The 12,583-nt window shown below is 37.4% G+C and overlaps 1 protein-coding gene across 4 annotated transcripts in view; it reads right to left on the bottom strand.

The window, feature by feature from the left end:
• The window catches only part of NFYC (nuclear transcription factor Y subunit gamma), a 57,365-nt gene that overhangs the window by 20,048 nt on the left and 24,734 nt on the right, over positions 1-12,583 (bottom strand). For all 4 annotated transcript variants that reach the window (XM_077837857.1, XM_077837853.1, XM_077837856.1 and 1 more), the window contains 3 exons: positions 8,263-8,375; positions 3,816-3,887; positions 1,249-1,362 (listed from right to left, as the gene is read on the bottom strand). In XM_077837857.1, coding sequence (XP_077693983.1) covers positions 1,249-1,362; positions 3,816-3,887; positions 8,263-8,367 — 291 coding nt within the window. In that variant the 5' untranslated portion in view covers positions 8,368-8,375. The remainder of the gene's footprint in view (positions 1-1,248; positions 1,363-3,815; positions 3,888-8,262; positions 8,376-12,583) is intronic.

Raw genomic sequence — 12,583 nt, 5'->3', positions numbered from 1 at the left:
GAGTTAAAAGATAACAACTGGAAGACTGCAAAGTATATTAGAAGAAGGAAAGCCCACAAAAGAGAGTCAGCCAGCCTACCAAGATGAGAGGCTGGCATTGGAGACCAGGGATACTAAAATCCCGCCCCAAACTACTTATGGACTCAGGGGGCGATGCAGATATACGTACCATGGAGTTACTTTTTCAGGTATAGTGTCAGACTGAGGTATTTAAAAAAAAAAAAAAAAAAAAAAAGAACTAAAAAAGAGTGAAATTGTGTAAGTCACCATTACTGGATAGCATTTATCCAAGTTCTGAAGACACTCAAGAACAAAGTAGCTGAATTTCTAACAAACAAGGTAATTTGTCATTAAAAACTGCTTCAACAATAGAGGACTGTATGATGACCAAAGCCGTAAAATGTCTTTAAAAAATCCTGGGTCTGATTCCAGGAATTATAGGAAAAGGAAGGGTCTTATTTGGCATTAAGAGAAATTCACTGAGGCTAGACTATAAAGCACACACATGAGCACAAGATTGAGATATCGGCCCTTTCTGATGTTACCTAGGATAAAAAATTAGAAGGGCTATCAATCCTCACACTTCAGCTTATCTGAGGTATTCCAGGACATGTATCACCTTGGGTAGGCCTACACTACCCACTGGATCAGCGAGTAGCAATCGATGTATCAGGGGTCAATTTATCGCATCTAGTCTAGACACGATAAATTGATCCCCAAGCCCTCTCCCATTGACTCCGGAACTCCAGCGCAGCGAGGGGCGCAAGCGGAGTCGACGGGGGAGCAGCGGCAGTCGACTCACCACCATGAAGATGCCGCAGTAAGTCAATCTATGCACGTCAACTTCAGCTACGCTATTCTCGTAGCTGAAGTTGCGTACCTTACATCGACTCCCCCACCCCCCAGTGTAGACCAAGGCTTTGGCATCTAAGTGTCAACAGTAGCTATGAAGAAAGTAAGGGAAAAAAACACATTTTCGTCTCTGCTCCACAGATATAGTATATTTTAAAGGGGCACTGTTACAGCTGCAGGGTATTGCACCTCTATGCCCTCCTCCGTGGTACACTCCGGGAGTTCCTAGTCAGGTATCCAGTCTCCAGCGATCACCTGTCTCTGGTCAGGGACCCCATCTCACTCCCTTCTGAGAGGGAGTTTTAAGGCTGCATAAGGTTCATATTTAGAAAGTAAAAGGGGTCAGAAAACACAGACATGGCAGTTCAAGGTTTCATGGAAATAGCTCTCCATTACCTGCAGAGTCCTCCGCTTATTATCTTCAGTGTGTATCCATGCCCGTAGCGTCAATTCTGTTATGAATATTTGAGCAGCCTTGGCAAACAGCACAGGAGCTTCAGCACTAATCATCTGTAATGAAAAATGTGCATTTCACTCACTCATCAGTGTACTACACTTGGTTATACCATAGAAGCTTGGTATCGTATTAACAGGTAAAAAGTCCAGGGATGAATGAAATGGTAGTTTGGGAGATATGGGGATTTCCACAGTACATCTGAAGGCCATCTCATTGCAAGATGTGGAAGTCCAAAGGTCTACCAGTTTTCAATCAAGCGCTGTAACAGGAATACTGGTCAGTTACAATTTTCCTGAGAAGTTTATTTATTGAAATATGAAGGTTATCAGATTTTAATTTTGCATAGCTCACTGGCTTACCCTATGCTAACACAAAGTTTTGGTCAATCTTACTCTTTAATAACAGAAGTGAAACTCCACTAACAATTCACATGACAGACAGGCTTCAATTCACAGGTTAATAGTTTCTTCTTTCACTTTTCAGGCTAACTTACTGTAGAGGATATAATATGTATTGTGGAAACTTAGGTTACAATTAACATTTGAGGGCCAAATTTTCAGCATCTGTTTCAACTTTATGCTCATAAAACCCCTAACTTGCAGGAGCATATGGCACCAGTGTGTGTGAAGCTGGGTAGTCAGTCACCTAGTATGCTTGCACATGAATCATTTTTATATGTGCAAATTTTGTTGGTGCAATGAGGGTACAAATTCAGAGGCCAGGTTGAGGCCTCATTTAAAAATCTGGTCCTTGCAGTCAGAAGTTATCAATACTCATTTACAAAGTGACTTACATACTATGATAAGAAATGCAGGCAGAGTAAAAACGGGTTGTAAAGATTAAATTAAAAAAACACAAGTCTAACCAAAATTCATTTTCTTAGCAGAATCTGGCTCTAATTCCCTTTCTATTAGAACCGTTTCCCTTTAGCTACCTTTCTTTTAGGCTTATTTCCTTGGATAATTTCCTTCCTGTTAAACAATAGCCACCCGGAAACAATATTATTTACTTTCCATCTCCCTTTTCCTTTCATTACAGAGAATTTGGCATTAATTTAGTCAAGGCACTGAACTGAGACTCAAGAGGCTTGGATTCAATTTGGTTCAAAAGTTTTTTTAAAAAGTCTGCATTAACAAAGAGAGCCAAAGAACACACCTTTTTCTCTGAGCTTATTTAAATGTTAAAGTCTCCCAACCTAAGGGTGGTATTCACAAGGAAAAGGATGGAAGTCATTGGCTCCATGAACTCTCTTGGAAATTGGTATCCCGTAAAATCTTCTAATTTAAGGCAAAAAGATCACTGGATAAGTAACAAAAAAATTTATAGTAGTTTTTTTTTGTTTTTTGTGTTACACGAGTAGATGTGCCAGATTTCCCCTTAGACCTATGCACACCCTTATCCCCATATGGATAACTTGCCTCCATCACATGACAAATAAATACTGATTTCTTAGTTTGCTTGTTTCAAGGGTTCAGATCTAAAAATGTATGAAATATCAAAGGTCGCACTTCCGTGATAAAATGTAAAATATGATGTTTTGTACTAATATTTGAAATACCTTTGTAGGGTTGTTGTTTTTTTAAAATGTTACTATGTTTATATTAAATGCTTTTGTAGTGCTGTGAATGCAAAAGCCATAGAAATAAGGAGGAGATATGAATATGAAAACTGAGAGACCAAAGCTAGTCATTACTAGAATTGGGAAAAGACTGAAAGTCATTTGCAAATGCTTTATTCAAGACGTCGGGAAATTTGTTTTTAAATGCAAAATGTACAAATTATGTGCCCCGCTATACAAGCCAGTTAAATAATGAAAGAAGTTATCCAACAATGTATCTGAAAAATACTGTGAAATCTATCAAGCTGCTAACAGCTGCAGCCGCCACAAAGGTTCAATCAACTGATCTCCATAAGGCATCCTGAGTACCTCTTCTCTATAGGTCAATAAATAATCTCCAGAACTTAATGTATTAGGAGGAAGGATGACATTGTGGGCAAAAAACTGATCTGGGACTCAAGAGCCCGATTCAACTCCTGGCTTTCCTACAGTCTTCCTGTCTGACCTTTAGCATGCCAACGCTCTGTGCCTCAGTTCCCTATATGTAAAATGGAGATATTACTTCCATTCCTCACAGCGTTAACTCATTAATTTTTGTGAAGCACTCAGATACTACTGTAACAGGGGCCATATAAGTACCTAGATAGAGAAGGCTTTACGAGGCACCTGACTTGGCCTACTTCATTTGACATACACATATTCATCTTTATAGAGCACTCCTCAAAAAGAAACAATCACTCCAGTTTCTAGGGGGCTTTCATATCATCAACTGTGAAATTGTTCTGATAGCTGATGAGGTATTTTAATTCTTCTTCAGATTTCAAGAACAATAAGGTTGTTTTTCTTACATACACTGTGACCCAGAGAAATGACAGCTATCGTGCTCATCAACAGTGTTCATAACCGTATGTTTTGTTTCACAATGTAGAAGACCAAATATGAATTTACCTTCACATCTTCATCCAGTTTCATAATCTTCTTAATACGAGCCAGTGGAAGTTCCTGCACTCTGAAGTCTTTCTGCAGAGAGCAAAAAAAGGAGACTTCATAAACTGTTCAACTACACATAATTCAAAACAAAAGAAAGAAATAAGTGATGTTCAGAAGAATTCAAAATTGGCCCTTTCTGCTTTAAACTGCATCTGTTTCCTGTAAGAGGCAACGGTTTTTATTCTCCAAGGTAAGGTAACTACAAACACCTGACGTTTACCCTCTTATCCACTTTTCTTTGCCATTCTAAGTGTTACATATTATATAGTTTCCTCCATCTGCCGAAGGATGCTGTACAATAGGCAGCATAGCTGCTGCCTGCACTATAGGAGGTGGGCCCTGGAGCAGACACAGCAGGCTGCACTCCAAGCTCAACCTCATGGATCCTGCTCATTCTCCCTCCCCCCAACAGACTGCGCAGGAAAAGGAAAGCTCATGGAGGTAAGAGGCCAGGGGAAGACCTCTCACCTGCAGGCTGGCAACTGGGGGGCAGCTGCTGGAGTTTGCCAGATGACTAGGAGGATGTAAAAGCCTGTTGGGGGAGGAGGGGAGAACTGCACAAACCTGCCAGTGGTAAGCAAGAGAGAAGGGAGGGCTCTGGGCAGTGTGTGTAAAGGAGAGAAGAAGTGGGGATCAAGTGCAAAGGAAACCAGGGCCTGCATTTCTGTGCACACACATTTGATGCGCATTTAAAGTTGAATTTTTAGCACACATTCAGCATTATTGGGAGGGGCCATTTAAAAAAAAAAACTTGAAGACAACTAAAAACATGATTTGTTCTTTAAAAACGTGATTTTTATGCAAATTTCATGACTGAGTTTTGACTCAATTTTTGAACTCTTGGGGTTGGCAAAACTACTAATTGACTTGGTACCACATGCCATAAAATATAAAATTAACACAGCACACATTAAATGGTTAAAAACTGCTTATGTGTCAGATCTCAATCTAAATATCAACAAAAAATCATCATCAAAGAGGTCCCACAGGGATCACTTCTTGGTCCTATGCTATTTAACATTTTTATCAAGAACTCAGAAGAAAACAAAGCCATTATCAATAAAGTTGGCAGATGACACAAAAATTGGGAAAGTGGTAAATAATGAAGAGGACAGGTCATTGATACACAGCAATTCAGGTTACTCGATAAGCTTGGCACCAGCAAACAAAATGCATTTTAATAGGGCCAAATGTAAAGTTGCACATATAGCAACAATGAACATAGGCCATACTCACAAGATGGGGGACTCTTATCCTGTGAAGCACTGATTCTAAAAGACTTGAAAGCTTTGGATAATCAGTTGAACGTGAGTTCCCAGTTCAAAGCTGTGGCCAAAGGGGTTAATGCACATTTTGCATGTATAAATAGGGAAATATTGAGTAGGAGCAGAGAAGTTGTATCACCTCTGTATTTGGCACTATGCGACTGCTACCTGAAAATTGTATCTAGTTCTGGTATCCACAATTGAAGAAGAATGTAGATAAAGTGGAAAAAAAGAGTTCAAAGGGCCAGGAAACATGCCTTAGGAGAATGAAAGACTCAAGGAGCTCAATCTATTTAGCCTAACAAAGAGGCAGTTCAGAGGTGACTTGATCACTTTTTACAAATACCTACATGGGGGACAAAAATTTGACAATGGGCTCTTCAGTCTAGCAGACAAAGGTATAACTCACAAGATCCAATGGCTGGAAGTTGAAGCCAGACAAATTCGGACTGGAAATAAGGTTAAAAAAAAATTTTAACAGCAAGGGTAATTAACTGCTGGACCAACTTTTTCATCCCTGGCAATTTAAATCAAGACTGGATGTTTTTCTAAAAAGGTATGCTCTAGTTCAAACAGGAATTAATTTAGGAAAGTCCTATGTTATGCGGGAGGTCAAACTAGATAGTCACAGTGGTCCCTTCCAGCCTTATTATCTAGAATCTTTGAGTTAGTTATGACCTCTCTGCAGATCTGAGACTCCTATCCAGAAAATCTCACAGCGATACAATTCTTCTCTAGTTTCTGCCACAGTTGAACAATATCTTACATTTGTGGTTATTTTTAGGGGGGAAATCTATTTTATTCCTATAAATAAGTACTATGGCTATTAGACATTGCATATATTGCGTATTTATTTTGGTTTAAGAGAAGCACTGCATGTTGTCTGGCTACTACCCAGCTAAGCAAGATTTAGGAGATCAATTCTTCAGCTTTTCTTTTTCCAAATTAAGCATCAACATTTTCACCACGCCTCTTCTAACTAATTCTGGAACTAATGTACCATTAGTACTATTTTCTACAGTTTCTCCAAGATTAGGTTGCATTTCTCTGTGTTTTATGGGGAAAAAAAATTCTTAAATGGTTCCCCTTTTCCCAGAATTCTAGCTAAAGTGTGTACACCACAAAAACCCAAGAACGGAAATAAAGATGGTCTCAAAGAGCAGTCAACCAGAACAGTTTGTATCACAGGTGACTGCTTTGACTCCCCCACCCCCCACAATACATGTAAATGAATTCTCAAAATTGCCCCGGTCCACATATACTGCAGCACTCAGTGTGTTGGCTTTACGAGACATAATAATTTCAGTGCCTGATTATGTGCAAGGTGGCTGGATAGGACTGTTTTATAATTGTTTTTCCCCTCCAGACCTTATTAAAATTTTAATTCAGGCAGAAGCTTACAACTCAGTATTCAACATTTTTCTAACTTGCAATGCAATAAACAGATTCACAAGACAGCAGTGTTAGAAATTAAATTGCCCATACTAGGTGAGCTGTAGAATAAACCCTTACCACATGCAGATGAAGACAAACTATAGCTCTTGCACATAAGAGCTCAGTGCACTAAGGGATCAAAGTAATTAATTCTGGTCTCTGCATACAGATTGCTACATCTGTTTCTTGAGCTGAGACTGTATAACATGCTGAAAGGGGAAGCTTATCTTTAGACTACTGTATCAGAATAGGGTTCTTCATTTCAAATGGACCAACTTCAAATTGAGCCCTTTTGTTTTCAGCTAATTTAAATTAAAACCAGAAAAGTCTGCTCAGAAAAGTCAAATAAAATAATGAAGATATTTTATTTGAAAAATAGAAGATAACACACCAAGATGCACTGGTCTAGCTATGCACAAGCAAGAGTTTGGATATACTGAGCCCTAACCTGGCTATCACCTTGATATTGATGCTTAGATATCAAAGTGAAGTGCGTAGAAATATCATATATTAAACTAAATTGGTCTAGATAACCTTGAATATTCTGAAACAAGTAATTACTGTAGAAGCCATAACTAAATATCCAGAAATTTGTGCATTTAAATTCTAACCAATAATGTTGCACAAATGTACTACTTCCTCAGTGGATTTTACAACCGTACAGGAAAAATGGTAGGGGAAAGGCAGAAGCCCTACTACCAGTCTGTTTCAAAGTGGTTTAATCAGGTGGAGGAAGAAGCTAGTGAATTTCCACTGAGTAAGTATTGGGGAAACACCTAGCCCTGATCCCCCCAGATGTACTTTGCAACAGAAAATTATTTTTAGGCCTGGCACTAAAGCTATAAGTGTTGCTACTAGTGAAACTTAAAAGACATAAAATCTGAATTTTTGAATGTACCAAGTCAGCAAGCAAGTTTCAAATAAAATGATATGACAAAATGTAAGCTCCTTTCTGGAAACAGAAAATAAAAATCAGCCTTCCATCAACAGATTTTCCTTAATTCTGGGAAACATCTTAACAATGTTATATATTGTTTGCTAGAATGTGGCAACTATGGAGCAAAAGTGTATACAAATTTAGAAGCATTATCACCATTTTACATTATGGAATTCAAACAGTAGTAAGCACATTCCTAAACACACATTCCTAATCACTTGACCTCAGTTAATCAAAGGCAGCCAATATCCTGATAGAATCCACAGTCATCTTCATTTATTTCAAAACTGCTTCTATCCCCCACCCCAAAAAAAGGTTCTGAATACCGTTGAAACTTTCTAGGAAATTAAGTTACAACTCTTTATATTAAACAGTCTTTGATTCCATTCTCTCTTGTGTCTCCATAGACTATGAAATATGTACATTTGATTTCATTATTGCTGAGCTACATCCCAAATTTTAGAAATCAAATAGAAATCAAAATACAGTTCAGCTACATAATGATCATTTTCTAACCCCACAGCTGGGCTAGGAAGGTTCATCACTGAAAGAAGCAAGCATGGGGCCAAGTTCTGCCTTGAGATACTTATGCACAGTTTCCACTGTTGACTCCACAGGGAGTTATCTGTACAGATCTGAAGAAGAATTTAGCCAAACGTAGTTGGTTTTTGAAAATATTTTGCTATAAGACACTGAAGTAGCAGGTAACTCCTGTTGTACTAGACATTTTCTTAAGGTTTTATCACATTATCAAAAGACACTCTCTTACCACTGTTAGATTTCGAATCTCCTCCATGACCCGAGGCCAGAAAGACTGTAGGCTTTGCTGAGCATCACTACTGCCAGCGGCACCAAAGCCACCATCTGTGGACATGGTGATAACTGGGGGAGAAAAAGGGGGGAAAAAATAAACATTAGTAGAGATGGAGGAGACACTAGATTCAAAAAGTCCTAGAATTTTTCCTGAATCACTTTGCAAAACTCTCCAAACAAGACAAGACTATCAAGTTCACACAACAGTGTGTGAAACTACCTGTTCTCTCCAAAAAAGACTCCAACATAGTTTCAAAGATCTGAAGGTTGTCAAGAAATTACTCACTCCCTTTTATTATTGGAATGCACACACTATAGTTCTATTGGATGTCTAGTCCAAAAGGACTGTTATGATGTTCATTGAAGAATTAAAAGACCACCAATATCTTATCAGATCTGAAAGGACTGCAAACTTACTAGAGTAAGCACCAATGAAGAACGGGGTGAGCAAACAGGAGGTCATCTCTATTTTGGCTTCCATCCACTATGAGTTATCTACACTAGTACTGGTTTTTAAAAATTAGAATCGACTTAATTCAACAAAATCAAAGGAATTGCAGCTACTACTCTGCACTAGCCCACACCCTGTAAATCACAAATGTTGTGATTACACACCATCTCTGAAGTAGCTACATGCAAGAGGAAGCGTTAAGGCTGGACTGTCAACTTCACACAGAATTTCCATCTAATTTAATGCTATTTTAAAAGAAACACAGTCAACTTAAAGTTAAATGTATTTTTAAAATGACTTTACAGTTCTGCACCTATTTGAAACCTGACCATTTCTGTGGTTTTATAATCCCATTTGCTTATTATTTTTAAAAACACATTTCTCCCATCAGGTGCTGTGTGAAAGATACAAACACCAAGAGCAACTAACTGGCTATACACAAGATGCTGTTAAATTCACAAAATAAACTGAATATTCTCTCTAATCTCATTCAATTTAAAGTAATTTTCTTCACACAGTGCACAGTCAACCTGTGGAACTTGTTACTAGGGGGATATTGTGAAGGTCGAAACCATAATGGGGTTTAAAGAAGAATTAGATAAACTGATGGACAACAGGTCCATCAATGACTATTAGCCAAAATGGTCAGGAATGCCACCCCATGCTCTGGGTGTTCCTAGCCTCTGACTGCCAGAAGCTGGGAGTGGATGTATCAGTCAATGATTGACTGTTCTGTCCATTCCCTCTGAAGCACCTGGCATTGGCCACTGTCAGAAGACAAGATACTGGACTTCATGGACCATTGGTCTGACCCAGTATAGCCCTTTTTATGTTATGTTTTCATTACAAAAGTAATTAAAGCATTTTCAGCCAGAAGTGAGATTTTTTTAAGCTGAAGGTGTCTACTTACCCTTTTTCATATTTTATTAAAACTATGCTTGTCGTCATTTAGAACTCTAGAACTGAAGTTTGGGAAGCAAATTCTGTTAGACTTTAGAACTATACAGAATTTATTTCATGGACACCTTATAACCTGTACCTTGAGACCAAACTTAAGATGTATGCTAACACTTGCAATTGTGATTAACCAATATACAAAATATACAGCAACTGAATTACAACCACCATGGAGAAGAATAGGACTGACAGGCAGTTAGCTATACTAAGTTAAAAAAAAAATTTTTTTTTTTAAAAATATCGAACTTGGGTTTACTTGCCACAAACACTGAGCCAATCCTGTACCCTTCATATCTAAGTAACTCCTTGAAGAAACTGCAAGACTAAAAAAATGTGTGGCTAAAAAAATGTTATAACATTTAAGCCAGAAGCAGCTAATGCTGGACAAGCCCAAATATGCTCTTAGAAAGCACTTTAATTGCAAAGAAATAGCTTTACAGGAGGGAAAAAAAGGCACTAAGGGGGAAGTGTGATTCCTCTAGAACTTATGACAATCTAACAATCTTTAACACTCTAGAAAAAGAATGCTTAAGATGTGCTGTGTTTGCACACTAGAATCATTCCAATTCTGAGGGCATGTATGAATTACAGAAATGTAGAACACTGTAGGACAGAACTTGTTATTCCCCAGGAATAAAGTGTGTTTCAGGGAATGCCAAAAGAGTCACTACTCACTTCCCAAATGAACAAAGAAATTAAATGTTATGGTAAATTTTCTCTTGGGTCATCCAAAGCTGCTCTGATGTTTCCGTTTAAAAAAAGCCACTTCTAAAAGTTCAGCAGGTTGTGGAGAGAGAAACCATGTGCTGTTTTTCAGAAGACAAATCTTAACATACTTAGTGATATTTGTGTCTGGTGATATAATGGGAAAAGGCATGGGGCAAAAAATTTTGAGCTGGCATATTAGGTACAATTCCCATTCACTTCTGATCTAATGCATATAATGGTTTATTCCTGCCTCTTCAAGGTGAAGGAGGACTGTAGCAAAGTAATTTTAAAGTTTTATGTGATGTGGTTTAGAATGTTGTCTGGGGGAGATTACTGGTGGGCTTTAGACCCGTCGTGCCAAGTACAATAATTACTCTTCATAAAAGAATATTGTTAGATAAGCCTACAGTAGGACATTCATGGCTAGTTTAGTACAAACTAAACTGTACACTCTTAAATTCAGGACATATTGAAAGAAGTGCTGTGAATGGTTACATTTAATTTTTTTAATTTGTTGGGGTAGTTTGACAGGATATAAAAACTACAAAAATGAGATTAACCTATAAATATTTGGCTAGTATCCAAACTGTTGTAATAATGGTAAAAATCAAAGCAAAGGCAATTACAAAATTTCTCTGGAAACAAATGACCAGCGGGTTATTCAGTAATTCTAACTGCAGCCAATTTTCATAATTAAACCGCCTATGAATGAAAAATCTTCAAATATTTAAAGGAAAATAAAGGTAGATAAAATACTTTAAGTCTTGTAACTGAATTCTGAATTTGTGCACCTCTGCTTTGTCACATGAAGAACAGAAATATAGATTTAGGAATGCACAAGCTAATCCTTGAAATCTGCTCTGTGATGGCAATATGCTCTTATGTAACTGAACTCACATAACAACACTAAGACAGGACAGGAACTTTCCCCCAACTCATGATGAAATTCACTCAAAAGGCAAAATCAACTGTTATTCAAGATTATGCTTCAAAGATGGATTTGCATTCAAATCTATTTCATACCACAATGAATTACAAACAGCAAGAAACAGAAAAGCAAAATGAAACAAACCAAGAAAAAAGCCAACCACCAGCCACTAGGAAAATATTTCTAAAACCTACATGGATATTACTAAATTGTTTTATCTAATGCTGAGTAAGGCTTACAGAGTAGCCTATAACCAAAATATGGGAAAAAAAACAAAATAGTAAAACGTTGTCAAAAACACTAAAATCAAACCAGAAATGTTTTCATGATTTGTCATTAATGAAAATAGTTTAATTAAACACTGCAGCATTGTTTTTGTGCACGAGAATAAAAAGTTAAAGTGATTGTCAATTTCACTTTCTGCTATAATCTAATTAGACTGTCCAATCTCAGCAAAATTCTGAAAGTAAGCAAAGAGCAAGATAAGTAATACACCCAAGATAAGTAACACATATACATTTTTAACACCCTCTCCTTCAGTTTTATTCAAGGTGGCATTTGCAAAAAAGGTAAAGAATAGATTAGTATTTTGGAAGTATCCTTTTAAAATTACTACTGCCATATGAAATGCATTAGAACCTCAGAGTTATGAACACCAGAGTTACGAGCTGACTAGTCAACCACACACCTCATTTGGAACTGGAATTATGCAATCAGACATCAGCAGCAACAAAAAACCCCCACAAATACTATATAATACTGTGTTAAACGTAAACTACTAAAAAAATAAAGGGAAAGTTTAAAAAAAGATCTGACAAAGTAAGGAAGCTGTTTCTGTGTTTGTTTCATTTAAATCAAGATGGTTAAAAATCAGCATTTTTCATCTGCATAGTAAAGGTTCAAAGCTGACTTAAGTCAATCTTCAGTGGTAAACTTTTGAAAGAACCACCATAATGTTTTGTGCAGAGTTACAAACAACCACAATTCCTGAGGTATTCACACTGAGGTTCTACTGTACGGACTTGCTTTTATGACTCATTATTTCCGAACGTGAAATCTGTACCACATGAAGAAAAGTTGAGATTCTTGAATCTTTTCCTCTCGAAATAGAAATGACAGCTTTTGATGTAATAAGCACTGAACATGACTGTAACAAACTGTATATCATTGCTCATATCAATAATGAAAGGTAGTGCAGTTTGGTTTTAATTGAGAATCCACACCAATTAGACT

The sequence above is a fragment of the Eretmochelys imbricata genome, chromosome 19, assembly GCF_965152235.1.
Source record: "Eretmochelys imbricata isolate rEreImb1 chromosome 19, rEreImb1.hap1, whole genome shotgun sequence".
NCBI classification, from domain to species: domain Eukaryota; kingdom Metazoa; phylum Chordata; order Testudines; family Cheloniidae; genus Eretmochelys; species Eretmochelys imbricata.
The sequence above is the reverse complement of the archived record's forward strand: the minus strand, read 5'-3'. Positions and strand labels throughout refer to the sequence as shown.